Below are 25,240 nucleotides of genomic sequence, written 5' to 3' on the forward strand. Positions count from 1 at the left end.
TGCTCTTGCAGGCACTAGGCGTGATCGAGGCTAGTAAGCTAGCGTAGTGCGTGCGTGCGTGGTGCTTGTGGTGTGTGTCCCCTCGGTGCTCCGAAGGCCACCTCCCCATCATCATTACCCGATCTGCAATCTTTTTTTCTTCGGGTCGTGAGTCCTCGGTTTGAATTATTTTCCCTAACTTCGGTTTTGCCTCTCGGTTTCTCAAGGGAACCCAGTATCCGTGGGGACCGAGATGAATGCATTCTGCGCATAGCACTCCATCATCGGGTCGATGTCCAGAGGGTCATCGTTGAGATGGTTGAAATGGTCGACGGAGGGGTCTCGGATTGTGAAGCCCCCTTCAGGGTCCACGGGGAGCCAATTTGCGGTGAACCGGGTGCTCCCGTCAGGCATTTCCAGCGGGGTCAGTCCTTCCATCGCATTGGAAGATTTCAGTCCATTGTTATTATTCATTCCAGTGTACCCTTCCCTGGCCTTGCCTTTGACCCCGCCGGTGCAAGTCTGCTCCGAACCTGCTTGCAACGCAATCGTAGGTGGGTGTGGGTCATTGAACAGAGGCTCAGACATCATCATCCCATCGAGGGGGTAAGAAGGGAGCGGCAGGCTGTCCGACAGTGCCATGTCTGGAAGCCGATAGTACTGTGCGGGCTCTCTCAAATTGCACTCCCGTTCCCAGTCTCCCTCACTCCCACTGTATGATTGATGGCTCATTCCCGGCGAGCTGCAGGGCTCTTGCGCAACGGGCGATTGGCCGAATGGGGGCCCAGCGCTGAAGCTATCGTGCGATGACGACTGTGGTGACGAGATAGCTCCCGGAATGTTCATGTAGAGAGCTCGCTCGGTGGCTAATTGGGAGGTCGAACGGAGAAGGTCATCGAGGGAGAGGTGGGCGGGGAAAGACTTCGAATTGGGGGTAGTGTTGAAAGTGGATTCTTCAAATCTAGTAGTGTGAGGGGTTCTAGTCAGCCCATGTGCAGAGAGATTCCCGGTTTCCTGCAAGCCCGACCCCTAGGAGTAACTTCTGGTGGAGGAGAATCTAAATTGCTGTGGCAGACTTACATCGAGGTGAGTTTATCCACGAATCCTGAGGAAGCTGGCGTATCTGGCATCCCTGATACATGGGGTACCCGAAATTGGCCCGAAGCAGCTTGTGCCATTGCCGACTCATAGTCGGCGCAAAGCTCGGGGCTCAACAGATGGGCAGACGAAAGGTCGAATTCATTGACACCCAGCTGATTCCCGTACAAGTCTTCGCCGGCGAGCTCCGGGTCCAGAGCGAAAGCCTGGTTGTCTAACGAGTCCAATGGAAACCACATTGGCACGTCTGTCGAGAAATCGGAGTCGAGCATTGCTTCGGTATCTTTCGCGAGAATAGGTGGTAGGAGGGTGACTCGTTGTTTTGTAGATTGCAGTCAGAATCTCGCGCTCATTGCAAGGTGAGCATTGACGCGTTCAGTAGTTTGCTATTGTTGTGGGTAAAGATGAACCCTTCGGTCACGAATGCTTCGAGAGCCACTACAAAAACCTCTCCGGGGGGAAAGCACGGGGCGGGAAAGCAAGCTTATAACCTGCGCAAAGCAGGATAAACTCCGGCGAACAGCTTGAATGAAACATGATTGAAAGAGGTGGTGGAGATGCAGCTTGAACAAGTACAGCATGGCGGCCACGATGGGGATCGGTAAATTGAAGAAGGGAGCAAGGGTAATAGTGATTCGATAGAAACGAGATCTGATCACAAGGAAGCATGGTTTTTGGGTTCCCCGGGGTAGCCTTTTTAACCGAACAATTCCAACTCCCCCAGGTTTTCAATCAACCCAGCCGAGCAGGAGTATCGGAGTTGATTGCGTCTGGCACCATCTGGCACCGTGCACTTGCATGATCTCGGTCCTTTTAATGGTAATTAACCGAGAGCTTGAAGAGCTCGGACCGAATGGGAGAAAAGGCGAAGGCGGGCCGTTATTTTGGGGTCGAAGAAGTCTGGGGTTTGCGGGGAAAAGTCAACTGGTCAACTGATCCTGTCCAAATTTGCCGGCTTTCACATCCCCAGATGGGATCGGTTAATCGTCACCTGGAAGCCAAATTTACCTTTGCGCTTCGCCTGTCTGACCGTCCTCGATCAAAAGAAAGAGATTCTTATGGTGGTTCTACTATCCTACTGAAGACTATGCATAGCGTCGGAACTTGTTCTCAAATATGTACATTCCAAGGTTTATGTAATATATACAGAGCACGATTGTAGTCGAAGTCAGGATCAGCTGGTACCTGTCTCCTACACACCGCATCGGGGCCAGACAGTTCCCCACTCCTACTAGTGTTGCAGGTCGGTCGGCTGTTAGGTCGAAGAGCTACGACCATGCAGCATGTGCCTGCATATCACTCCGGGGAAAGGAGAAGGGGGTAACGGGCTAGATCTGATCCCTGCAAATAGTCTAAGATCCTTGCCACTTCCCTCCCCACCCTTTGTACTCGAGACAAGAGTAGAGCCGAGGAGGCCGTGTCGCCTAACCTCACAGGGCCAACCCCGTGCCCTTTCGTGTCCATCGGTACAGCGCTAACACAGCTTTGCGTCGGTGTCGAATCTCGCTGTAATTAACGGGGCGCCCGCGCGCCTGAGCCACTGCACTCCGCATGACCTGCCGGAAATTCCGCTGGTATTCCGTATTCAGAGTGACAACACATGATTCCGTTGCACGGATCATCACCTCGCACGCATTTAGAATCCCATCCCCCGCCTCTTTTTGCAGCCGCTCCACGATCAGCAACAAAAGGAAACTCCCTTGTAAAAGTTGGATTCCAAAGAAATATGGGATAAAACTGATATCGGGGTCATATCGTAGTATATGATCCACTGAGTCCGCAGCCTCCAACACATGGGAGATGGTTGAAGCAAATGCAGGGGAAGACGTCCAGAAGTCCTTGTCTTCGATAAGTGACACCGGGTCCCATTTCCCTACAAGCAAGATGTGGAGCACATGAACCAGGTACGATGCGTAAGAGATCACCGTCTGTGTATGCCACGCATACGCTTGCGCAAGAGAAGCTTCGGTCGGCTGCTGATCGGGCTTGGGAGGGAAAGCACCAGGCATAGGGCCATCAGGATCAGAGGCGATGGCCGCAAAGGTCGTGAGACTAGCTTTGTAGATATCGAGCTGTCGTAGTACCTCACTGACGTGGCTATCCCATGCATCTTTGCCATTGAATCGCGTACCAAGCATCGGGTGATTCCGTGCTTGATTCAGGTCTATCAATTCGCCAGTGATAGTCATCAGGGGCAGGAAAAAACCAAAAATCGAATGATCGTGGCAGACAAAGTTGGGGAAGACGCGGCGTTTGTTCTTCTCACCAGACAGCAGACATTGTGGTCCGTCAGTCTTGGGGCTGTTGCTATGGATATTACCCGCTTGCCACGATCCCTCATCCAGTGGCAAAAGTAGGTCTTCACTCTCCGCGTCGAGCAATGCTAACGGACGGTTGTAGCAAAGCGCAAGGTGACGATCCATGATGTATAGTAGCCACCATGTCCGTCGCCGCTCCTCGCGATGCTCTTCGGTAATGGTGGTACGTACATCGTGGCTCCGATCGCATACGCAATTCAGGCTTGGCCGAGCAGGGTTCGAGTAATCAAAAAAGGGGCCGGTGTCGACGCCACTCCAGCCGGCCAACGAATAATCGAACGACGGACTAGAGCCATCCGTGTGGTGACTATCCTCGTTAGGCACTACCTCGATCTCTTGATTCAGCTTGAGCTCTCGGGCTAGAGTAAATGCGGCATGCCACCTGGAACAGATTAGCACCGCATACACAGATAGCAATTATGGGTAGACCAACCATCTCATGCTTGCGGCTTTCTGTTCGCTCGATGAAATTATTGAGGCCACGTGGATGTAAGTGATTACATCGTCCAACGAACCCGCTGGACCAACAAGGCCCCTATCATCTCCTCCAGCTTCAAACGGATGATGAACGGTTGTCGGCGGACCTTCTGGTCCGAGACCGGCATAGGCGGCCTCACTCGCGGTTGCGCCCTCTGTATCCTTGAATGAAACGTGGATTAATGGGCGGAGTAGTCTGATTGTCAGGGCGCACAGAAACTGGCAGATCTTCTTGCGCTGTGGCGGGGAGATGGGCAAGGCAAAAGCACGGTCATCCAACGCGGCAACCCAGAGCATGCTGGCTAGAAGAGCAGGACTGCTAGGACGAGGTGTCTCCCGAGTGAAGAAAGATGCCTTTCGTAAAACATAGCAATGTATGTGATGACAGACTGGGTGCATATGAGTTGAAAAGGCGCTTGTGAAATATAACTCAAGGAGATCGAACACGAGTTTGCGAGGCAGATTTCCTTCGAGGAACGGCATGAGTGGCATAAGCACCGGGTATTTCAATGCTGCAATGGCCGACCCGGATGTCTGCCCGATGCCGGTCGCTTTGGATGCTGTTGAGGTAGGATCGCTATAACCAGCTAGCTCAACTCCCTGCCAAATATCAAACATCCGGGGAAAAGGTCCCTCGCCCAGGCCGAGTCCTCCCAGAGGTTCATAGGACCCAGGCGACACATGTGTCGCCGATAACCATTCCTCCGTTGGATTCTCACCAGGCCGAGGTCTGCGAGGAGGGAGCGTAGCATCTGCTTGGGAGCGTCGCTCGTCGATGCTCGGAGCCGAAGCGGCGATGTCATTTGTGGATGGGGATTTGTGTTGCAAAAGTGAGACAGGAGAGCCTCGTCGGCCTGAAGCGCCAGCTGTCTCCGCCAACACCGGAAGCGCGGATTGTTCGTCGTCGACCGGGCGGGTCGCTCTCTCCGGCACCGCGTTGGTCTCCGTTAATCGGGATCGGGCGATACGGCCTCTTTTCCTACGTTCGCGAGTAAATTCGCAGCGAATCTCGCTGCGCAGACAGCGTGAACATGGAAAAGCCCGGTCGCAGCGCACGCGACGCGAATGGCAGGAGTCGCATGCGATCCGGTTGCGCCGCCAACGACGTTTGGTGATAATTCCGTTGGTCGACTCTTCGGCGGCGGTTGCTGGAGCGTTGGATGCCTGGGCGTCCCCCGACTGATCCATTTCAATCCGACATTGGTGAGTTGGGGAGGGTTCGGAGGGTAGTCAAGATGAAGATCGAAATCAGATGAATTGAAATGAGTTGGCCAGGTCGCTAGGAACCACGGGCAAGAAGAGGTTAGCAGTTTGGCCAAGACGAAGGAAGCGAAAGCGAGGGCACTAGTCTCACTCGCCCAGGCCAGCCGGTTCGGAGCGGGGAAGCACAGTCACATTGATTTGATCACGGGTTGTGGGATACGATGGTCAGATTTCTGATGGCAGCGAGAAGCGGTAGCTGGCTAGCAGAGAAGAAAGAAAGAAAGAAAGAAAGAAATCTTCACAGAGCAGGTTTCTTGACAAGGGTGCGTAACAGTCCCAGTGCTAGAAACGAAACAGTCGAACAAAGTAGAAGGCGGCGGGGAAACCGACCGATGGTGGAACCGAAACTGGAGTTGCTGGAGTTGCTGGGGATGTCCGCCTCCTCAGCTCCTCCTCCTCCGCATTTCTGCCCTCTGCACGCACGCACCACTCATTCACGCTGGCAACCACAACCGGGATTACTGACCATCTCACAGTACGTGTAGTTAAGGTTCTTGCATTTACCTACACTCAGTACCAGCATCCCACTACTAGCTGACAGCTATTCTATCCTTCCGGATGGTGGTCGATTGCTTGGCGGGACTAACTCTGTCCATAAAATCTGTAAGTCCACTGCGCAAAATATACCTCGGTTACTGACAGAGGATATTTCAAACGATTGGCTAAAAATTCTATTTGCAATAGTTTCTTTTTACTAGTTACCCAATTTGACCCACTGACCCTGTCTTCTTCACGTCTGCAGCAGATCAATGGCCCTGAGCTGCTTTATAACGCGCCAACGCTCGATCTCGACTCTTCGCGTGATCAACAATCGCCTGCGGATATCCATTCTTTTTGGCCACCTCGCCGGCTCCCCGCCCATACGGATCATGAATCGCATTGCCCTCCACCTCCCGAAGCTCCGGCACCCACTTCCGAATGTATTCTCCGTCGGGGTCAAATCGCTCACTCTGTCGAACCGGGTTGAAAATCCGGAAATATGGCTGTGGGTCGACGCCAGTACTCGACCCGAAACCCCAGCCGCCGTGATTGGACGCAAAGTCGCCATCAATTAAATGTTCCATGAAATAGCGCTCCCCACGCCGCCAGTCAATCAGCAGGTCCTTGGATAAAAATGATGACACCACCATTCGACTACGATTGTGCATCCATGCGGCGTGGTTTAGCTGTCGCATAGCAGCGTCGACAATCGGGAAGCCAGTTTTGCCCTGACTCCAGGCGTCAAATTGTTCTTCGTCATACTCCCATTCAAGGTTCGTGAATTCCGGCTTGAAACATTTGTTCATACTGGTTCATGTCAGCCAGAGCACTCGTAATAACAGTTTTCGAAAAGAGACGAACCAGATGTACGGCCAATGGACCAATACGTGCTTGTAGAAGTCACGCCAAGCAACCTCACTTATCCATGACATGTAGCCCGGTTGGTTACGGTCGAGGAGGCCCTTATTCGCTTTACGCGCTTGATCTACAGCTGTTCGTGCGCTGAGACAGCCTGACGCAAAGTAGGGACTGAGAACGGACGTGGTTTCTCCACTCAAATAATTGCGCTGATCATCATAGTCTCTCGCCTTCTCTTCGAGGAAAGCCTCGAGCCGTCGCAGAGCCTCATGCTCGCCTTCGGGATATAATTGACGGAACCGCTCTCTCTCTTCGTCGGATAGAGTCTTGTTCTCAGGTGCTGTGGGCACCTGGCTGTCAAACAATTCCTTGAAATGTTTCCGAGCATCTCCGGGGTTAGATCCCGGTTCTTCCGCCACCTCGAGGTATTCGGGGTTCTCTTTGAGAAACGCGCACCAGGCGCGAAACCATGGACTATAGACGGCATACTGCTTGCCTTGCTGACTATGGAGCTTTCCTGGGGTGACAACGCAAGCATCATGAGCTGCCTCAAACCGCACACCGTTCTCGGCGCACATGCGGACCAATTTTGCCTCACGGCGCAACTCGTCGACTTCGTACTCCATATTCGCGTACAGGTGGTTCGCACCCCATTCCTTGCACAGGTCCACAATGCGCTGGGGAATCGCCTTGCGCTTCTCTTGTGTCTCCATGTAAAGGGGAATATCCAGCTCGTTCAGGTCTCTCTTCAACACTCCAAGTGTACGTAACGTCAGATCAACCCGTGCTGGACTGGATAGATGCGCTGTCAGGTCCTGAGGAGACAAAATATACAGACATATCAGTGGGACCTTGTGCTCGCGGGCCACCTGGTACGCCATCTGCAAAGCGCGATTATCATGCAGTCGTAGGTCGGACTTGAACCAGTGTACGACCGCCGAACCAGCTTGAACTGATCCGCGCGCCTCCAATGTATCTTCGTAAGACCTTTGTAGCTCCTCGATTGGTCGTTCTAATGTTCCATCGTTGTAAGCGTGCACTCGCTCATTGCACATCTCAGGTGGATAGTATTCTCGAAGGACGATGCCGAAATCCTCGGTGTCTTTCGCATGGGGATGCGGACGCGACAGGTCGAGCTTTCCACGCTTGGTCGCGGATGCGGTGCCGTTGGTGGACTCCGATCGAGCATTTGAGCTGCTTGATGCCTTGCGCTTCGGGCGTGGCATGGTAGGATAAGAAGCCAGACAAGCGTTGGCCAGGTGACAGATGCGTGTTGTGCGAAAAAGAAGCGAATTGGATAATGGTGGTGAGAAGACTAACGCGCTTTTCCACAGCATGGCCTCAGAGCACGCGAAGCAGTTTCGTCAAAATTAAACCCGGGTGGAGGTAGGGGGGCTGAAGGAATTGAGATCGAAACCGATCGGATCGAGAGCGATCTGGAATGCGCCTTGTTCCATGACGTCAATAATCCTAGAATACCTCCCTGCCCTTCAGATGCAACAAAGAACTGAGACATATTCGACCGAAAGAAGACTTGGCCGCTGGTAAGGCTCTATAAGAACTCTCCTACTATGTGCCAGTGAGCGAGGCTTTACAGCATCTTTTATTCACAAGCATTGTTGGAAGCCAGCATCGTGAGTGGTGGCTATTTCCGTCTTTTTTCTAAAAGTGGACGCTCTCCAACTTGGCACTGCCGGCAGTATTATACCGCCCTTTCGGAATCCCTCACCGCCCTCTGATGTTCTGCCGAAGAAATGGAAGCAGGGGGGAACATTCATGATCTGGAACTGCTCGCGCCTTGGAGTTGAACAGTGGTCGTGGGCCAATTGCTCCATGCTGGAGTCAAGACAGAACCATGTAAGAGAACCAAGCTCAATTTGCCATACGATTTCCAGTTGCCTAAATATGCTTTGATCAGGTCGACCTTACCTCCTCATTTGACTTTCCCCGCAGAATGCGGGGAAATGCAACCTGCTGAACTCTCCGGGGTTTCTTCGGCAACGTCCATCATGTCATTCCTTGTTACCGCGCCATGAAAATACCAACCGTGGAAATGGAACTTGCAGAAGAGACCATGGCTACACCAAATAGTTCTCTGTCCTACATGACAGAGATCTATTATCAAGCTCGCGGCACACCTCTTGTTATACTCGACTCGACAAGGTTCGGCAAGCTCAGGGGAGAGATGCCGCCTCTGCCGCATACCCCACACAAGTTTCTGTATCCTGATGACATGATCTCCACTTTCTGCAGGATTTGAAAGCTGAGGGGCCTAGAGGTGCGCAGCACTCGGTCAGAGATTCAACCGAGTCTGTTTGCATTCGGTATTTGCTCACCCGACTATGTATTGCCAGATCTGCTCTGATGTCAGGTCAAGGTCGCTCGTGAGAGACGTATATAGGCACCAGCGTTCCTCAAGACAGAGGAGTTTTCAAAAGCCCATGGAGACGGAGCCATTACGAAGTCAACATGTTGTGGTCATCCTGGATCTTGACTCCGGCCTTGCTGGCCATTGGCTCGCACGCCGTTCCTTTTGAAGACTATATTCTTGCCCCACACTCAAGGACCTTGAATCCTTCATTGGTGTATCAGGTCAACGGAACTGTGGACAATCCTGAAGCTCTCGTCGGTCTTACAACCCACCAGACAACTCTTCATGGCAAGTCGTCCGTGACTTATGATTTTGGTCGCAATATTGCTGGTATAGTATCTCTGGATGTGACTTCGGTCTCTTCCAAAGCAGCTCAACTTGGAGTTACTTTCACAGAGTCGAGCTTGTGGATAAGCAGCGAGGCGTGCGATGCTACCAGCGATGCTGGTCTTGATTCGCCTCTTTGGTTCTCAGTGGGCCATGGACCAGGAACCTACGGTGCGGACAAGAAGCACCTTCGGGGTGCGTTCCGATACCTCACACTTGTCAACAATTCTACCGCCACTATATCCCTGGATGGTCTCAGCATTAACTACACCGCGGCTCCTACTCAAGATCTTCGCGGTTACAAAGGCTACTTCCACAGCAGCGATGAGCTTATCAATCGGATCTGGTATGCAGGTGCTTATACCTTGCAGCTCTGCACAATTGATCCCACCACCGGAGACTCCTTGATCTGGTTGGGCGTGATAACTTCATCCGATAACATTACTCTGCCTCAAACCGATTCCTGGTGGAACAATTACACTATCACTAACGGCAGTACTACTCTCGTTGATGGAGCGAAGCGTGATCGCTTGGTCTGGCCGGGCGATATGTCAATTGCTATAGAAAGCGCGGCAGTCAGCACCGCGGATCTCGAAAGTGTTCGCACAGCTTTGGAGTCTTTGTTCGTGCTTCAGAAGGCAAATGGTCAACTTCCTTATGCAGGCAGGCCATTCCTGGATATTGTGAGCTTCACATACCACCTCCACAGTCTGATCGGCGCGTCGTCCTATTATCAATACACTGGAGACCGAAGCTGGATCACTCGTTACTGGGGGCAATACAAGAAAGGTCTGCAATGGGCATTGTCGAGCCTGGACAATTCAGGTCTTGCCAATATCACAGCCAGTGCCGACTGGCTACGATTTGGTATGGGTGGACATGTAAGTCTACCTTAGCACTCACACAAAATTGTGCACAACTATTAATAACACGTTACTGATTGCTCATAGAACATCGAAGCTAATGCGATCCTTTACTACGTGCTCAATGACGCCATCTCTCTGGCACGCTCTCTCGATGATCGCGCCAACGTGGGCAATTGGAGCACAGCTGCATCGAAGATCAAAGCGGCTGCCAACGCCCGTCTCTGGGACGCACAAAATAGCCTATACCGGGACAACGAGACCACGACACTTCACCCACAAGATGGCAATGCTTGGGCCATTAAAGCGAATCTAACACTTTCTTCTAATCAATCTGAAGCTATTTCTTCTGCTCTAGCGGCACGGTGGGGACCTTATGGAGCACCCGCCCCTGAAGCTGGGTCAACTGTGTCTCCCTTTATCGGCGGGTTCGAGCTGCAAGCGCATTATTTAGCTAATGAACCAGATCGAGCACTAGATCTTCTGCGCCTGCAGTGGGGGTTCATGCTTGACGACCCACGCATGACAAATTCCACTTTTATCGAAGGTTACTCAACCGATGGGTCACTGGCCTATGCTCCTTATCGAAACACACCGCGAGTGTCCCATGCCCACGGATGGTCTACGGGTCCCACCTCCGCTCTCACATATTACACAGCGGGTTTGCGTCTAACTGGTCCCGCTGGCTCGACTTGGTTATTCAAGCCTCAACCTGGTAACCTCACTGAGGTCCAAGCCGGATTTGAAACACAATTGGGACTATTCGCAACTCAATATCAGAAGTCTGCAACCGGGACGTTTCAGCAGTTGACATTTACTGCGCCGAATGGCACTTCGGGGTCTGTGGAGATTGAGGGCGCTACTGGGCAGCTGATATCTAAGCGTGGGCAAGCTGTGAAGTTGGTCAATGGCAAGGCTCGAGGTCTACAAGGGGGTACTTGGACCTTGAAGGGGCTATAGACCTTTCATTCTAGATCTAAGAGATAAGATGTTCTGGAATGTCTTTCAGCAGAAAGGGTCTCTCATCATTGAATAGTCAGAATATTAGCAACCTGCGTCACATAGCATCATGCAGTTTGCGTTGACATCATTTCATGTGTATGTTTGAATTACCTCACAGCTGAATTGAATTCCAGTCGACGTAACACGGTGTCCGACAATATGATCCGGCTGTCTTTTCAAGCGACATGTGACTCAGAGCTTGTCTTCATCCCTCATCTCGATATCATCGAAGACTTTGTCTGTACAACCGACGTCATGGTGTGTCGGGGCCGTGGTGTCTTTTTTTGCCGATTCTCCCTAACGGGACATTTGAGTCACTGCTACCCATCAACTCTACTTTTCATTCTCGTCAACTACACTCCTTTCCATCTCATCTACAGTTCCAATCATCTTTGCAAGTATCTACAATCCTTCGCAAGCAAGCATCATGATTTGGACTAATTGCACGATGTACCCTCTAATCTACTTCTATCTCCTCAATCTTCTCTGTCTGGTCTCCGGATTCAGTCTGTCGCCCGGTGACTCGGTCATAATTCCTGGCTGGTATCTTCAGTCCTCGATTCAAGCCCGAGAAAAAGCCAGCAAGCTCTCGCAGCCTGATGCCACGACGGACTCATGGCACCGTATCGGGTCGCGCAGCACCGTCATGGCCGGCTTGCTTCAAGCTGGGGTCTACAACGAGACCGATCTCTTCTACTCGGACCATATGAACGGCGTCGATCTATCCGACTTTCAGTCCCCATGGCTATACCGTGAAGAGTTCGGCCTACAGCCCCTACCTAAGGGCGACCATCTCTTCCTCATCACCCACGGCATCTCTTCCAAGGCTGATATCTACTTCAACGGCGCACAGGTAGCTTGGAGCGACTATCAGCAAGGATGCTTTGGCGGCCACCAGTATGACATAACGCCGCACGTCCGCTCAGGGAAAAACGCTCTTCTCGTTCAAGCCCACTCAACCGACTATTCTGTCGACTTTGGCCAAGGCTTCGCAGACTGGAACCCGGCGCCACCAGATAATGGCACCGGTGTCTGGCGCAATATCGAGCTGAAGCAGACAGGTCCTATTTCTCTGTCCCCGATTCGGATCGTCACCGACTTTAAGACCGCACCCAGTGAGCGAGTGCTGGTGACAGTCATCACGGATGTCACCAACCAGAACAATGTGCCCATCCAAGCATCCTTCCAAGGGATCATCGCGGCGGAGCAAGATACTGGCATGCAGCAGCGGGTCCCGTTTTCGGGCAGTATCCGGCTCAACCCCAATGAGCACACAACCATCTCAATCCCTGTGACCATTCAGAACCCTCAAATCTGGTGGCCTGCTGCGTGGGGTCGCCAGCCACTCTATGCGGTTCAGCTCAACGTGAGCACGCCTCAGGGGACAATCTCAGACCGGGCACCGCGCACAACCTTTGGTATTCGCCACGTAATCTCTCAGCTCAGCCCCGACAAGGACCTCTCATTCAGCATCAACGGTCACCCCTTCAATGTGCGAGGCGCAGGCTACGCACCCGACCTCTTCCTCCGCTTCGACCTGAATCGCGTCCGCACCATTTTCCGCTACGTCCTCGACATGGGCCTCAACACTGTTCGGCTCGAAGGCAAGCTCGAGCACCCGGAGTTTTACCAGTTGGCAGACCAAATGGGAATCATGATCATAGCCGGCTGGGAATGTTGCGATAAATGGGAAGGATGGGACGTATGGCAACCCAACCCCACCGCCACCCCCCTTTCCAACTGAAACATTCATCTGTTCCCCCTTGTCATCATTTCACTAACCCCAAGCTTTCTCCAGTATAACCCTGACGGTCAAGGCCACCAGTGGACCACAACGGATTACACAACTGCCTACCGGCAGATGTACCACGAATCCACCTACCTCCAAGCGCACCCCTCACTCCTCGCCTTCATTCTCGGATCCGACTATTGGCCGGATGAATCCGCCAGCAGGCAATACCTTGCCGCGCTCCAACTTACAAACTGGACCAACCCTGTCGTCGCCTCGGCCTCCGCCCGCGGCAACCCATCCGGCCTGGGACCCTCGGGCATGAAAATGCTCGGCCCGTACGACTGGGTGCCTCCCAACTACTGGACCTCCAACAACACACCCGGTATAACCGAGTCCGGGACTGCCTACGGCTTTGGGTCCGAACAAGGCCCCGGCGTCGGAACACCCACCTTGCCCTCTCTGACCCAGTTCCTCTCCCTTGCGGATCTCCACGCCCTCTGGAGTCACCCCTCGTCGGGATCCTATCATCTGTCCCCGCGGGGTGCCGGGGAATTCCACACCCGCAAGATCTACAACACCGCGCTGTTCCGTCGATACGGGGATCCCACCTCTTTGGAGGACTACCTCCAGAAGACCCAGTTGATGGACTACGAAGCTACGCGAGCTGTGTTCGAGGGGTTCGCGATCAACCAAAATGCTGCCAGCAGCAGTAGTGCTCGTCCGGCAACAGGACTGGTGTATTGGATGCTGAACAGCGCGTGGCCCAGTCTACATTGGCAATTGTTCGATTACTATCTTCGGCCTGCGGGGGCGTATTTTGGGACGAAGACGGCGGCGGCACGGGGTGAGCACGTTGCCTACGACTATGTGAGCAGGGAGGTGCGTGTGGTCAATCTAAAGGGCCCCCGGCTGACTGGAGGGGGTAAGACGGTGAAGAGGGTGGTGGAGGTAGAATTGATCACCGCTGTCGATGGGAAGACGGTGGAAAAGCAGGCGGTGGGGGTGGAGGAGACCGAGCCGGGTGCATCGGTTCCCGTTGCCAACGTGGCGGACGGGGTGAATCGTCTACAGGGAGTGGGGTTCTTGAGATTGTTGCTCAAGGATGCCCTCAATGGGTCAGTCCTCAGTCGCAATGTGTATTGGGTGACCAAGGAGAATGACGTGCTCGACTGGGGCAAATCGAACTGGTACACCACTCCGGTCTCGCGGTATGCGGATTTCACCGGATTGAGCAACCTGCGGACAGCGAGTGTGCTGGCGAGCGTGACCGTCAAGCAGAAGGGAGAAGATGGGTCGACCCTAGAGGTGACACTGGAGAACAAGGCCGATATCCCGGCTTTCTTTATGCATTTGACGGTTGTCGATGCGGCGAGCCAGCAAGAGAGCGAGGCCGGCGAAATCACGCCGGTCTATTGGTCTGATAACTATGTGACGCTGTTTCCGCGGGAGAATCTCAAGTTGACGGTGCAGACGCCGAAGAAAGATGGATGGAGGATGGTCATGTCTGGGTTGAATGTGAAGAGGAATGTGATTGCTCGAGGGTGAGTTGTGCAAGATGACTACTATGCTTTGCTGCTGCTGTAACAAAACATACTTTCTGCTTGATACTACATAGCTATAGGGGATGATTTCAGTGCGCTTGATGTTTCCTCTCCTCTCTCGTATTCTGTAGACGTTCATTGTTCGTAGCCATTGTATCCCATCGTATTCCACAGGAAAGGTCGTACCTGACCCGTGCCTGCGTCAATTTGTGATCACTGAAACGGCTGAGAGGATGCATATATTCTCCTGACTACAATCTGGATCCCTGACAACACATGGACTTGCAGCTCTCCTGCATACGCTGTATCTGACAGGAATAGTCAGCGTTACCCCGTTTGACAGCTTGGGGTCAAGCCATCTAGTACATACCTTCACCCTTTCCAGATTATTATCCCTCTTCTATCACTTGCGAAGCACCCAGGGATCTCACTGTACCAGATCAAATAGTGAGGGAACTTGTGCCATAACTGATATCGTACGTAGACAAAGCTATAAGACTGACCAGGTTGCGCTATGCCCACTAGCTTGCGACGAATCTATGAGGCCGTTTGTGCTGTTATAGAAGCATTGGGAAAGGGCCGGGCTCGGAGCGGCCTTACTAAACCGAGAATAGCCTACTAGACTAGGTAACCTGATCTCGAATCCATGATTATTTCAATGGCTTCCACCTAACAGCCATATTCTCTTGAAGGACACTGCGATCTGACATAAGAAAGATAAACTTTTGGGGAACAATCCCAGCTTAGGTCTAAGACCTCGCGTTGATCCCTATATAGCCCCTCTGGTAACTGAGTCTCAAGTCGAATTCATAACAGTTCAAAACAGTCCGATTGCTTGACGTTCCAGCATACCAACCCAAGGTTCGGTGTGCTTGTGCTTCTGTCCCGTCACCCGAGCCAAGGGCCTTCTCGGTGAACCGGTGTACATACAGAGTACACCCAAGGAAGCATGCCTGTCATTGCACAGGTGTCAGACTGTCATGATCCTCCGGCAAAAAAAAAAAAAAAAGAAAAAAAAAGGAGCAGATCGGCTTCGACAAAGCTCAGCAATACTTCAAAAATATCGCTCCAACCCCACATACAATGAAGAATTTTCTGTTGGACAGGAAAGGTTTCTCGTGGATCGGATTGCCTGCCACCACTCCGGAGTCGCCGGGAAGGTGTAAAGTTGAAAGACATCTCCTGGTTGCATTGAAAAATCGGACGGTTCTTGAATTCGGTGCCAGGGGCAGTGGGGTCGAGTCTGCACCAGATCAGGAAAAGTCGAATCCGGTCCCTGGAAACTCTGGGACTCTTCAGGGCGAGCCAAGAACATCAAGGCCTCGATTGGTATTAGTCGCCCTCTAAATTGGTTAGTAACACCGGTCAGTTTCTACACGTAGACTAGAATACCTTTTAGTCTATCTAGTAGGACCCTTGGCATGCCCCAGTGAGGTGGGAACGTTGGCCGACAGGCCGAACAATCTTCCCAGCCCACTTTGATTTACTGCTAGACTTCCTTAGTGCTTGTAGTCTAGCATGACCATACGGATTGGATCCATGACCACACAAAATGTGAGACAAGCTCATCATGACTCATAGATCGCTAAGATTCAATCTCGCTTGTGAGCCTCAGAGCAGCAATGTCAATCTCCGACCTCCGTGGGCTGGTTCTCCACTCTGCCTGCGCAACTGGAATGAGAGGTAGTCTACTAGGCACGTCGACCATTTTCTTTTCCCCTCCAGGGACTTCAAGTGAGGGCCAGTCCTGTGGAGGCCTTGATCAGTCCTATCTCCTTCTGAGACAAGAAGTTCAGATCATACAGAGCGGTAGTGTCTTTCATTGCCAACAAGACTGAAGAAGCTCATGTTTAAATCAGGAAGTTGACTTAGTTCGACTCCGTGTTCGGCTACTAACACTACCATCATTCGCGGTATCTTTCTGCTCTTTCTTCGGGGCAACTTTGGTTTTCCTAGCCGGTGCTCTCACCACCCGTGCTCTATAAGCCATTAAACCCGCCTCGGCATCTTCCGAAATCTGCGACCTGTTCGTGACGGTAGTGTGCTGCATGTTAATCCCCCACTTCGCCGCCGAAGGCGTACGACCGCCTTGTGCATCGGTAAGGAGCGTGAGTATCCGCTGATATGTATCTTTCATGCCAGAGCTCTCCGAACCTCGCTGGAACCGCGCTTCGGCAAGCTCCGCGGGGCTTCGATCACCGAGTCTCGCGCACTCCACTCGAGCCGTCGGATCCGCGCCCGCAGCCAGCAGGACCTCGGTCGCCGTCTCGAGCCCGAAGAGGACCGCGGCATGTAGCGGCGTGCCCCATTCCGCGGAGGTCGTCGCATTCGGATTGAGACCCCTCGACAGCAGGAATCGAGTCTTGCTCGCCGAATTCGTGCCCCAAACCAGAGCATTGAAGAAGAGCCCGGCGTCCAGCTTCGCCCCGTACTCCACAAGCAGATCGAACACGGCTCCGCCGTCCTTGTCGACTTTCCCGAGAGCGCTCACGAGGGGGCTCACTTTCCTCGGGCCGCAGCGGTTGGGGTCCACGCCTCGCTCGAGTAATTCGCGAGCACAGTCGGAATACAAAAAGCTATACCCACGCAGACATCAGTCGGGCAATTGCAACTAGCCCCATGTGATAACGGACATACCGTAGAAGAGGCTCGCCCCTGGATGTGGTGCATTTCTTCGGTTTCAGGCCGCGATCGAAGAAGAGTCGAATGACCCGCGGATCCTGCTGGCCGCCATCCTTCCCGCAGAGGGAACCTACCGCGCCAGGGGTCATCGGCACGCCGGCATCGAAGAGTGCGGCCACGATGTGTGGATGAGCTGCACCGGTAGCGAGTTGAAGCTCTGTGTCAAGTCTCTCGGCGGTGAGTTGCCGGCTGGCAAGGGCCCTCTGGACCTCTTGCAGGTCACCGTTGCTACATGCTCGCTCAAATGTAATGTTTAAAGCGTCCTCGACGGTGTAAGGTGACATGGTGCGTAGAATGAGATAATGTGTGCGTGTAGAGGAGAGGCAGGCGGTGGTAAAAGCGGGAAACCCACATTTATTATACAGTGGGTATCATGGATGTCATGTCTAGATTACCTGGAAGGACGGACATTACTCCGACACTTGACATGGGTCGGTCTTGGCATTGGTTTAGAGATTTGCAGTGCCAAGATCTCCTTTCGTATAAATCATAAATACTTTGTCCTGGCAAGGGTTGCCTACTGGCACTGTGGATCCACGCTATAACAATCCAATCTGTCAAGCCTAGTAGGTTCGTTGTAAGAGGGAGCTATGATAGCAAATATGGCTGACTCTTATGAACACCGACTATATGACTCTAGAAGCCTTCTCCACTTAAATATCAATTTACCTTTACTTATCTAGATATAGTTCTCCTCAGTGCACAGGATTTATGTACAGAAAGAGTAAAGTCTTACCAAGTCCGTTATATTACAACAATAACAATATTGTATAAGGATCCCCAGGGTCTCAGGTGAGTGAGTGGCTGGCTCCAACCAGAGATTTCAGGGACCGCTCGCATGACGATTGCTTGAAAAACAATGGAAACGAAGACGGCAGCCAGTGTCGCATAGATCTGTGGAGACTTGAAGGACCTCGCAGGCGAAGATCAACAGAACAGCTGCAAGATAAGAAGAGTTCTACAAGGCTCTATAACTTACTCGGTGGGGCTGGCTGCGCCAGACTATAGTTGAACCGGCCCGGGGCAATTCAATGACCCCTGCATAGGCCTGCATAATACTTAAATCAAGACTAGAACCACTGGTAGACCGTCCTTCGACTCTATTACCTCTATAGCCCGCTGACATCCATCCAAAAGGTCTAGGTGAGACTAATCGGTTCTTATGGTCCAAGGGTTTGATACTATCCTATCCAACCGGCCGACCACCTTCACCCCGCCCCGCTGCTCAAGACCGGAGGAGCATCTCAAGTATAGTCCTACGCGAAGCCAGCAGTTCAGGGTTCCTCAGCCGACGCCTCTCGGCGACTTCCGAGGGGCTTTGGTCAGCGAATTGCCTGCAACGCACCCTCGCCGCGGGATCCGCGCCCGCCTCCAGCAGCACCCGCACGACCTCCTCCTTCGCAAGAGAGACCGCCCGATGCAAAGGCGTGCCCCATTCCGGGGAGGTCGTGTTCGGATCCAGCCCCTTCCCCAGCAAGAACCGCGTCTTGCACCCCGCCCCGCCCCCGCCCTCCCCACGCGAACTGACCGCCTCGAAGAGCAGGTCCGCCTCCAGCTTCGCTCCGTGTTCGACGAGCAGCTCGAAGAGCGATGTGTCTTCGCAGACGTATTCCAGAGCGCAGGCCAGGGGCGTGACGCCCCTGGGCCCGCGGCGGTTGGGGTCCGCGCCCCGCGAGAGTAATTCGCGCGCGCAGGCGGGGTCTTTCAAGAAGCTGGATTCCCTCGGGTGCTTAGTTAGTCGTGGGGGTTTTAGAGGCTAGAAGATGCGAAAGCAGGGGGGGGAAGTGGGGGGTGCTGGGCTGGACGTACCGCAGAAGAGGCTCGCCGTTGGAGACTACGCTGTTGGGGTCGAGGCCGTGGTCGAGGTAGCATCGGACGATGCTCGGGTGCTGATGGCCGGATTTGCCGGTCAGGAAGCTCGCGGAATCGCGGGTGACGCGGGCGCCGGCGGCGAAGAGCGCGGTTACGATGTCTGGGTGCGCTTCGCCGGTGGCGAGGTTGAGGGCCTCGTCGAGGTCCGTGGGGCTGATGAGGCGCCCGCTTGCGAGAAGGGCTTGGGTTTGCGGAAGGTTGCCCTCGAAACAGGCGTCGTGGAAGGCGTCGATGAATGGGTTGTTGGGGGCCATGGGGTGTTTGTCTGGAGGAAATGGGGTTTTGGACGGTTGGTCTGGGAAGTTGGGTCATTTTGAGTACGTACTTGGTTATGGTTAGCTAGGTAAATAGTCAACTCATTTACCATGGAACCCGCTGCGTTGGCTTCTGATGTGAAGATCGAACCGGTACAAGTGGAGTGGTTTGGTGGAGCTTGTCCCCACCATGCGTTCGGTTCCACTCCCACCGGACTTGAAGTTTACAGTAGAGGAGACAGGTGGTTTGGATACGTTAGGTATGTATGCTCTATGTCATTAACATCGGTTGTATCATAAGGACGATAGTTCTTCCCTGTTCACTCTCTGCGAGGTCATGATAGATCTTGATGATTGTCGCATTGATAGACATAATCGACGGTCACCCTGCACCCATCTTTCCGATGGTACGAGCCGCACTTCTTACAGCCGCCGATGTTGCGGATATTCTGGTAGGCATTCCACATCTCGTTCCCGCTGATACTGCAGCTTTGACCTTGAATGAAGACACCGCAACCCCGGGTCAGATCGCCCCAGCAGTTTCCATTCTGATTGCTGTAGACGCTATCACTATAGTTAGAGATATAAGGTCAGGACTCGCGTCAGAATGGCTATAATTGTGATGGAAGACTCACTCAATCACCTCGGCCGAATGATAGTTTATCTCGTCGTCTCGATACAAGTCATTCGCAGCGTGATCGCACCACTTCAACAACTCCGGGGTGGTACACATGGACGAGCCCTTGCAGTCATAGTCGGACGGGTCTGGCTCGAAGGCGTTAATCATGGGGTTGTAGCCCTGCGCCTGCACCACAAACTTGCTCGTATCAACAGCCGACGTGCTCAGGGGTAGTGTCCACCTGTAAGTGTAGCCGCTGACATCGAGTGTGACGGTGTCGATCACCTCCCAGGACCACGGGGGCGCGGTGGTCCCCGTTACAAAGACCCCGTCGTAGCGGTAAAGAGCCGTGCCATCCACCATATAGTGGGTGCAGACGTAGTTGTCCACGTTGAAATTGACACCCCAACCTGGATCCTCGTCGAAGTCGCACTCGATCGAGTGCCAGATGTAGAGGCGGACGGAGGAATAAGGCACCAGCACATCAGCCTCAATGACCGTCGAGTTCTCCCGGGGAGATGACTTGTAATTTGTTACCGTCCTCCCACCCGGAAGTTGTTTGGTGGTCACGGTAACCTGGTTCGAAGACGAACCCAGTGTGCCGCCTTCTCCTACGGCACTGACGTAGAACGTGTAGCTGGTTCCGGATGCGAGACTGCCGATTGTCACTTCGGTCATCGAGCTGGGAACGCTGGCAGCAAGACTACCACTGGCATACACATGATACCCCTGAGCATTCGAGGCCGCAGCCCAAGATAACTTCGCCGAACTGTAGTCTGAGGTCATCACTGTCAGTTCAGTCACGGCTCCCGCAGCGCCGTCCGATTCCCAAGCGACTGCACCCGCGTTTGACAGCGAGCCACCGTCAATTCCATCCATCATACTTTGGATGTACGAGTCCGCGGGAAGAGTGTCGTATGGATTGGGCAACATGTCATCGGTGAGCTGCAAGAAGCCCGCCCCGCGCTCTTTGGCTAACTGGACTACTTCGCTAGTGGCAGACTCGGGCACGTTGTACACGGTGTGCCATAGCTTCCGCGGATCTCTGGGAGTCCAGTCGTTAGGTGTGTAGTTGTCAATGTAAGAGTCGTAGCTCTGCTCGAAAGTAAGGAGGGTGTCCATGGTATCCTCGAAGCAAGACGCCATGGGTGACCCAGGGTTCAGGACCGTGTACGCGCCGGGGTGAGCACGCTTTGTATAGGCGTTGATATACTTGTACAAGTCCACGTATTCATTGTTGATGCCGCATTCAGGCCAGCCTTCATCGAAGAATATGCCGCCAATGCTGTCGCCATACAGCTTGTACCACATATCAACATCTTCCTCTATTTGAGCTGTCCAATCTGCCAGGTTGCCTGAGCCCAGCCGCGTCTGGAAGATCTGGTCACTCAAGCCCAGGTATCCGGTGCGCACATAGCCGAGAACCGTTTTGCCTGCAGATGAGGCTCGCTCGATCACACCTTGCCAGCTCGGGTCAACGGTCGAATCCGGACCGTTCAAAACGTTGGCTACCAAGATAGGCATTTTGTTCACATCATAATCGATCAGCCGATCCCAGGCGGCCGGATCACTTAGGGGATTGATGTACGATGCGACAGCAATCTGTTGCCCTTGAACAGTCGACAAACACCCCGTCGCATTTGGGGCGAAGGAGGTCACTGTAGTGATCATGGTGGTAGTGCGCGCGTTCTGCGCGTCACAGCTTGGGACGGTTGAGTACGTAGGCGCGCAGGTGAGTTGAGGAGTTGAGGAATTGAGGGGTTCAAGGCTAGACTCCACATTCCAGGCCATATTGAGCCGCCATCTGCGCTTGGCACACCATTGCGGTGGCATCCTCCCTGGTGAAATATAGATAAAATCACATTGTTGGATTTGATGGTCTCTTAATATGATATAACCACGCGAGGCTGAAGGCTCCAGCAGCGAAACCATGGAGATGAGCAGGGCTGCAAGTAGTCAGCCCGAACGAGCGCCCACCGCACCATTGAACTGCGGTATTCAGATCTGCCACAACTTCCACGACAGACCACAGAAAATGTCCTTGGTTTATGACAAGACATTCAGATCCACCATTGCAGCCCGAACTCACTGACGAGGATATTCTCCGCGCCGCAGACAATATTGCTTACGTTCAGCGAGCGAGTCTGAAGGCAGAAGAACGAGAAGAACGCAGTGCTTTGATTGCCGCTGGAGAGCAGCGGCTGAGGGCGAGAAGCTGCCGTAGGGTCCCATGGAACGCCCAAGTTTTCTGTGCTCAGTCTCCATGGGCCCTGGGAGCCTCAAGGAGAAGCGAAAGCCTTTCTCAGCAAGCGGTTCGGATAGATCGTTCTAGTAATAACTGGGTAGTCATTAGAACCGCATAGTGCAGTACCTGCAGCCTAATAAAGCCCATAGCGAGGAGGCAACTAGACCTAAAGTGCAGAGGGAGGTTTTGAAATTAGCAGTCAGACAGTAAGGCAGTGGGTAGGTACGGTGCATGTAGCTAATGAGTCAATGTCCGAGAATTCTTCCAGTTCTGGTCTGCTTCTTGCCCGAGTACCTACCTAACCACTGATCCCTAATCTATTGACCTAGTGCTCTCCTCCATCCACCCCCATCACAAAATCTCAGGGCATCTGACCAATTGTTTACATTAAGACAGTGCAAGATAATTGCATCAATATATTGATCGTCTCTATGCGTTGATATCCTGTCGTAAGGATCAATTCTGCCTCGTTCCGAGTAACTGGATTGGATTTCGGTAATCGTGTGTGCATCAGACTTGAATATGAGTACATTCTCTTCACGAGGACTTGTGTATCTGTCTTCAGACCGGTGATGTCGCTTATGGCGCAAGTGGAGGATCAACATAGTGGGTCCTCTAGTACTAGCCGGTGGGGCGAGACAGGCACTAGAGGTACTAGAGTCTCCACAGTCAATTGAAAGCGACTTTACTCGGCCCAAGACCGAATCGTTCACTTGGTTACTGCAACCGCTGGTGAGTCAGTAATTGACCAACTTTGTTCGTCATAGCAATAGTGTTGAGTCTGACTTCCCGTGGGAGATTGCTGACCTAAATGCGCACAGTGTAAAAGACTTCAAGATTTGTAATAGTTACCATTCACTTTAGCCTCGTATGTTTCAATGATGGGACCGCCTCCACAAACAGAGTTGCAAGCACCCCACGTCACTGACCTATACAAGCGGCGCATAAAGCTCTCGCCGACTATTCCTCCAGTTCATGGCCTGGGCAGAGCCGATCGCGCATCCTGGCCCTTTGGTTAGCGGCCGAAAGACCAGTCCCTTGGCCAGTTCCTCGCGAGTGAAGTCCCTGGTGTGCACTGCTCTCCCATTGGAATGGGGGTACTCGGTAAACCAGCCGGCCCAACGGTCTTTGGAAGGGACATTCCAAATTGGCAGCAGAACCACCATTCCGTCGCCCTCCTCCAGCTCGTCATCGGGCTCATTCTCTGTCTTGGACGTCGAGGAAAGCGATGGCGAAGAAGGATGACGCCGTCGTTGTTCATACTTCCGATTCTGCATGTGCTTGCCAAAGAGATTCGAGAGGCTGAGGGTCTCAAGCCTGGGCATCGACTGTAGATGAGTAAAGATCGGGGTCCAGGAACCCGAGGTCAGATGACACTCATGTAATGATAGGGAGCGAAGGTTGGGATGCCTCTGAAGAAAAAGTAGCAGTGACTCTTTTTTTAAAGGAAGACCAGCAAGTTCACATTTCTCCAGCATAGGAAAGTGGACTTCCTTGGCGATGCTGTTGATTATGTAGTCATAGCGATTGCGAGTCTCTAGTCGGCCGGTACGCCGAAATCTCAGAACCAACTCTTGAAGAGCCGGAGCCGATTGAAAGAGGGATTGAAACTCAGGCGATTCGTCCTTTTCCTCCTCTTTTTCTTTTCCCTCCTCCGCCTTCTCAACCTGAGCATCCTTTAACGCCCCCGCCAAGCTCAGCTGAAGCGAGTGCAGGTTCTTTCCGAATACCTCCAGCTGTGATTGGCCGAACCCCGCCGCCAGAGCAGCAATCTCATCCACCGGAATACAGCACCGGTCGGTGTTGTAATACACATCGAAATCCCTCACCGAGACGCCACTTTGCACCATCGCAGTCAGCACCCAGGCGAGCACCCGCGAGGCTCTCTCCCAGAACGGCCTCCATTGTTTGTAGCCCGGGGGCTCTCTCTTAGCGCGTCCACGTCCGCAGACGATCCCGCCATCGAGGCGGATCGACTGCAACGCGCCGAAGCCCTGCAGTGCCCGCTGCAGGAGGTCCACCATCTCGCTCGGCGATTCGGCGGCCCGCGCTTCCTGCTGCTCCTTGAGCCAGCGTAGCTCCGCCTGAGCCTTGCCCAGCTCCTCGGGGGTATAGTCGACTTCTTCCCTGGACCATATGGGGCCATTGAAGGTTACTTCCTCGTAGTATCCGGCTTCGATGCTCTTCTCCAATTCCCGAGATTCCAGGGAGGTGGCCAGGAAGGTCAGGGAATGCACCTTCGGGCTGAGGACGGGGTCACATGCCAGGGCATACAGGGCGCGCAGATTCTGCGGCGAGAAGTCGAGCACGGGTTGGATGAGCTGGTCCCGGGGCCCGAGGCACTTCTCGGCGAGCGTGCGCGTGGTCAGGCGGAGGGCCTTGATGGACGCCAGATCCAGGTCGGTGAGGACCTGTTGGAAGATTTCGGGCGGCAGCTCATGCAGTTGTCTGCCCTTGGGCTCATGGTTGGACATCCTGATGAAGCTGGCTGAGGTTGTGGGTTCCGATGGTAGTGGGCCGGTCAACAACACCCGGTAGACAAGACACTTTATATGAGTAAAGCGGTCGGTATTGGCAGAATTAAACTGCTGGACTGGTTCTTGAGGGTGCAGTCCATGATGGTACTTTTTCAAGGTTCTATCGGGGGAAGTACGGACTGGGAACTGTCTCAGTTGGACCAGGCCTATGACAACACTAAGCCTGAATTGGGGAGTTTATTGATCCAGTGAACCCTGGATCGAGGGCACGGAGTGCTCGGGTATTTCAGGTGGATCCATCAATACACATACTAAAAGTCTCGGCACACTGCCAGGTGGCAATTTGCTAGCACATATAACCCATGGAAACCTTTGAATGGGGAACAGATCTATCTGTCATATCAGCAGTCACTGTCTGGATTCTGAGATTGAGGATCGAGGTACGGAGTTATGCATCTGGACAGAGAAATCTTCGACCAGGGTCTGGTATACTCCCAGGGCCCAGTGGAGCAAGGGCTGTCTGCGATGCAAGCTAGCCTCCTTGGGATTAGTGACACCTCATACCTAAAAAGTAGCCCCGCTTAGTACACATTGCTGCCTGTTGGAAGTGCAGTGGATGCCTAATGCAGTGACAGATCGGTAAGTGTGTTTAGATCAGAAGTAAGGTCGTAATGCTAACTACCTACTCTTCAACGTATATTGTAAAGCCAATCTGATCTTGCTATCTGGATGTTGATAAGAAATGATCTTCAGGAAGTAGACCACTTGGAAAGTTCTTAACT

The 25,240-nt window shown here is 53.1% G+C and overlaps 9 protein-coding genes across 9 annotated transcripts; 2 read left to right on the plus strand and 7 right to left on the minus strand.

The window, feature by feature from the left end:
• Nucleotides 1–201: 201 nt before the first annotated feature.
• Nucleotides 202–1,734, minus strand: BO72DRAFT_510917 (uncharacterized protein; the record flags this gene model as incomplete). Its single annotated transcript, XM_040949379.1, has 2 exons — nucleotides 1,060–1,734; nucleotides 202–940 (listed from the first exon to the last, which is right to left on the minus strand). Exons 1-2 carry the CDS (start codon nucleotides 1,347–1,349, stop codon nucleotides 202–204), a joined length of 1,029 nt encoding a protein of 342 aa, XP_040800518.1. The 5' UTR covers nucleotides 1,350–1,734.
• A 454-nt stretch (nucleotides 1,735–2,188) lies between these two features.
• BO72DRAFT_405703 (Zn(II)2Cys6 transcription factor) lies at nucleotides 2,189–5,368 on the minus strand. The gene is made up of 3 exons (XM_040942294.1): nucleotides 5,268–5,368; nucleotides 3,829–5,153; nucleotides 2,189–3,777 (listed from the first exon to the last, which is right to left on the minus strand). Exons 2-3 carry the CDS (start codon nucleotides 5,058–5,060, stop codon nucleotides 2,508–2,510), a joined length of 2,502 nt encoding a protein of 833 aa, XP_040800519.1. The 5' UTR covers nucleotides 5,061–5,153; nucleotides 5,268–5,368; the 3' UTR covers nucleotides 2,189–2,507.
• A 451-nt stretch (nucleotides 5,369–5,819) lies between these two features.
• On the minus strand, nucleotides 5,820–7,873 carry BO72DRAFT_448772 (deoxyribodipyrimidine photo-lyase PHR1). Its single transcript, XM_040944868.1, has 2 exons — nucleotides 6,477–7,873; nucleotides 5,820–6,422 (listed from the first exon to the last, which is right to left on the minus strand). Exons 1-2 carry the CDS (start codon nucleotides 7,697–7,699, stop codon nucleotides 5,882–5,884), a joined length of 1,764 nt encoding a protein of 587 aa, XP_040800520.1. The 5' UTR covers nucleotides 7,700–7,873; the 3' UTR covers nucleotides 5,820–5,881.
• Nucleotides 7,874–8,942: 1,069 nt separating this feature from the next.
• Nucleotides 8,943–10,994, plus strand: BO72DRAFT_469178 (putative alpha-L-rhamnosidase A; the record flags this gene model as incomplete). The annotated part of the gene is made up of 2 exons (XM_040946944.1): nucleotides 8,943–10,052; nucleotides 10,122–10,994. 2 exons carry the CDS (start codon nucleotides 8,943–8,945, stop codon nucleotides 10,992–10,994), a joined length of 1,983 nt encoding a protein of 660 aa, XP_040800521.1.
• A 234-nt stretch (nucleotides 10,995–11,228) lies between these two features.
• BO72DRAFT_510921 (putative glycosyl hydrolase) lies at nucleotides 11,229–14,358 on the plus strand. The gene is made up of 3 exons (XM_040949380.1): nucleotides 11,229–12,603; nucleotides 12,646–12,738; nucleotides 12,835–14,358. The coding sequence occupies exons 1-3, from the start codon at nucleotides 11,464–11,466 to the stop codon at nucleotides 14,311–14,313; spliced, it is 2,712 nt and encodes a 903-aa protein (XP_040800522.1). The 5' UTR covers nucleotides 11,229–11,463; the 3' UTR covers nucleotides 14,314–14,358.
• A 1,794-nt stretch (nucleotides 14,359–16,152) lies between these two features.
• Nucleotides 16,153–17,358, minus strand: BO72DRAFT_448774 (ankyrin repeat domain-containing protein). The gene is made up of 2 exons (XM_040944869.1): nucleotides 16,947–17,358; nucleotides 16,153–16,885 (listed from the first exon to the last, which is right to left on the minus strand). Exons 1-2 carry the CDS (start codon nucleotides 17,273–17,275, stop codon nucleotides 16,165–16,167), a joined length of 1,050 nt encoding a protein of 349 aa, XP_040800523.1. The 5' UTR covers nucleotides 17,276–17,358; the 3' UTR covers nucleotides 16,153–16,164.
• A 789-nt stretch (nucleotides 17,359–18,147) lies between these two features.
• Nucleotides 18,148–19,139, minus strand: BO72DRAFT_528399 (ankyrin repeat domain-containing protein). Its single transcript, XM_040950181.1, has 2 exons — nucleotides 18,801–19,139; nucleotides 18,148–18,712 (listed from the first exon to the last, which is right to left on the minus strand). The coding sequence occupies exons 1-2, from the start codon at nucleotides 19,115–19,117 to the stop codon at nucleotides 18,217–18,219; spliced, it is 813 nt and encodes a 270-aa protein (XP_040800524.1). The 5' UTR covers nucleotides 19,118–19,139; the 3' UTR covers nucleotides 18,148–18,216.
• Nucleotides 19,140–19,452: 313 nt separating this feature from the next.
• BO72DRAFT_497014 (uncharacterized protein) lies at nucleotides 19,453–21,527 on the minus strand (the record flags this gene model as incomplete). The annotated part of the gene is made up of 2 exons (XM_040948668.1): nucleotides 19,453–19,687; nucleotides 19,753–21,527. The coding sequence occupies 2 exons, from the start codon at nucleotides 21,525–21,527 to the stop codon at nucleotides 19,453–19,455; spliced, it is 2,010 nt and encodes a 669-aa protein (XP_040800525.1).
• A 1,221-nt stretch (nucleotides 21,528–22,748) lies between these two features.
• On the minus strand, nucleotides 22,749–24,567 carry BO72DRAFT_129583 (leucine-rich repeat domain-containing protein). The gene has a single exon (XM_040939086.1). It carries the CDS (start codon nucleotides 24,453–24,455, stop codon nucleotides 22,911–22,913), a length of 1,545 nt encoding a protein of 514 aa, XP_040800526.1. The 5' UTR covers nucleotides 24,456–24,567; the 3' UTR covers nucleotides 22,749–22,910.
• Between the last annotated feature and the right edge of the window lie 673 nt (nucleotides 24,568–25,240).

This window comes from Aspergillus fijiensis (genome assembly GCF_003184825.1).
Source record: "Aspergillus fijiensis CBS 313.89 unplaced genomic scaffold BO72scaffold_28, whole genome shotgun sequence".
NCBI classification, from domain to species: domain Eukaryota; kingdom Fungi; phylum Ascomycota; class Eurotiomycetes; order Eurotiales; family Aspergillaceae; genus Aspergillus; species Aspergillus fijiensis.

Coding starts and splice junctions, on each gene's coding strand:
- BO72DRAFT_405703 (XM_040942294.1), bottom strand. CDS start 5,060: ATGGATCAGTCGGGGGACGCCCAGGCATCCAACGCTCCAGCAACCGCC. Junction 3,778..3,828: donor AAAGCCGCAAGCATGAGATG/GTTGGTCTACCC, acceptor AATCTGTTCCAG/GTGGCATGCCGCATTTACTC.
- BO72DRAFT_448772 (XM_040944868.1), bottom strand. CDS start 7,699: ATGCCACGCCCGAAGCGCAAGGCATCAAGCAGCTCAAATGCTCGATCG. Junction 6,423..6,476: donor GTCCATTGGCCGTACATCTG/GTTCGTCTCTTT, acceptor GACATGAACCAG/TATGAACAAATGTTTCAAGC.
- BO72DRAFT_510921 (XM_040949380.1), top strand. CDS start 11,464: ATGATTTGGACTAATTGCACGATGTACCCTCTAATCTACTTCTATCTC. Junction 12,604..12,645: donor TCCGCACCATTTTCCGCTAC/GTCCTCGACATG, acceptor CTCGAAGGCAAG/CTCGAGCACCCGGAGTTTTA. Junction 12,739..12,834: donor ATAAATGGGAAGGATGGGAC/GTATGGCAACCC, acceptor AGCTTTCTCCAG/TATAACCCTGACGGTCAAGG.
- BO72DRAFT_528399 (XM_040950181.1), bottom strand. CDS start 19,117: ATGGCCCCCAACAACCCATTCATCGACGCCTTCCACGACGCCTGTTTC. Junction 18,713..18,800: donor AACGGCGAGCCTCTTCTGCG/GTACGTCCAGCC, acceptor TAAGCACCCGAG/GGAATCCAGCTTCTTGAAAG.
- BO72DRAFT_448774 (XM_040944869.1), bottom strand. CDS start 17,275: ATGTCACCTTACACCGTCGAGGACGCTTTAAACATTACATTTGAGCGA. Junction 16,886..16,946: donor AGGGGCGAGCCTCTTCTACG/GTATGTCCGTTA, acceptor GCGTGGGTATAG/CTTTTTGTATTCCGACTGTG.
- BO72DRAFT_129583 (XM_040939086.1), bottom strand. CDS start 24,455: ATGTCCAACCATGAGCCCAAGGGCAGACAACTGCATGAGCTGCCGCCC.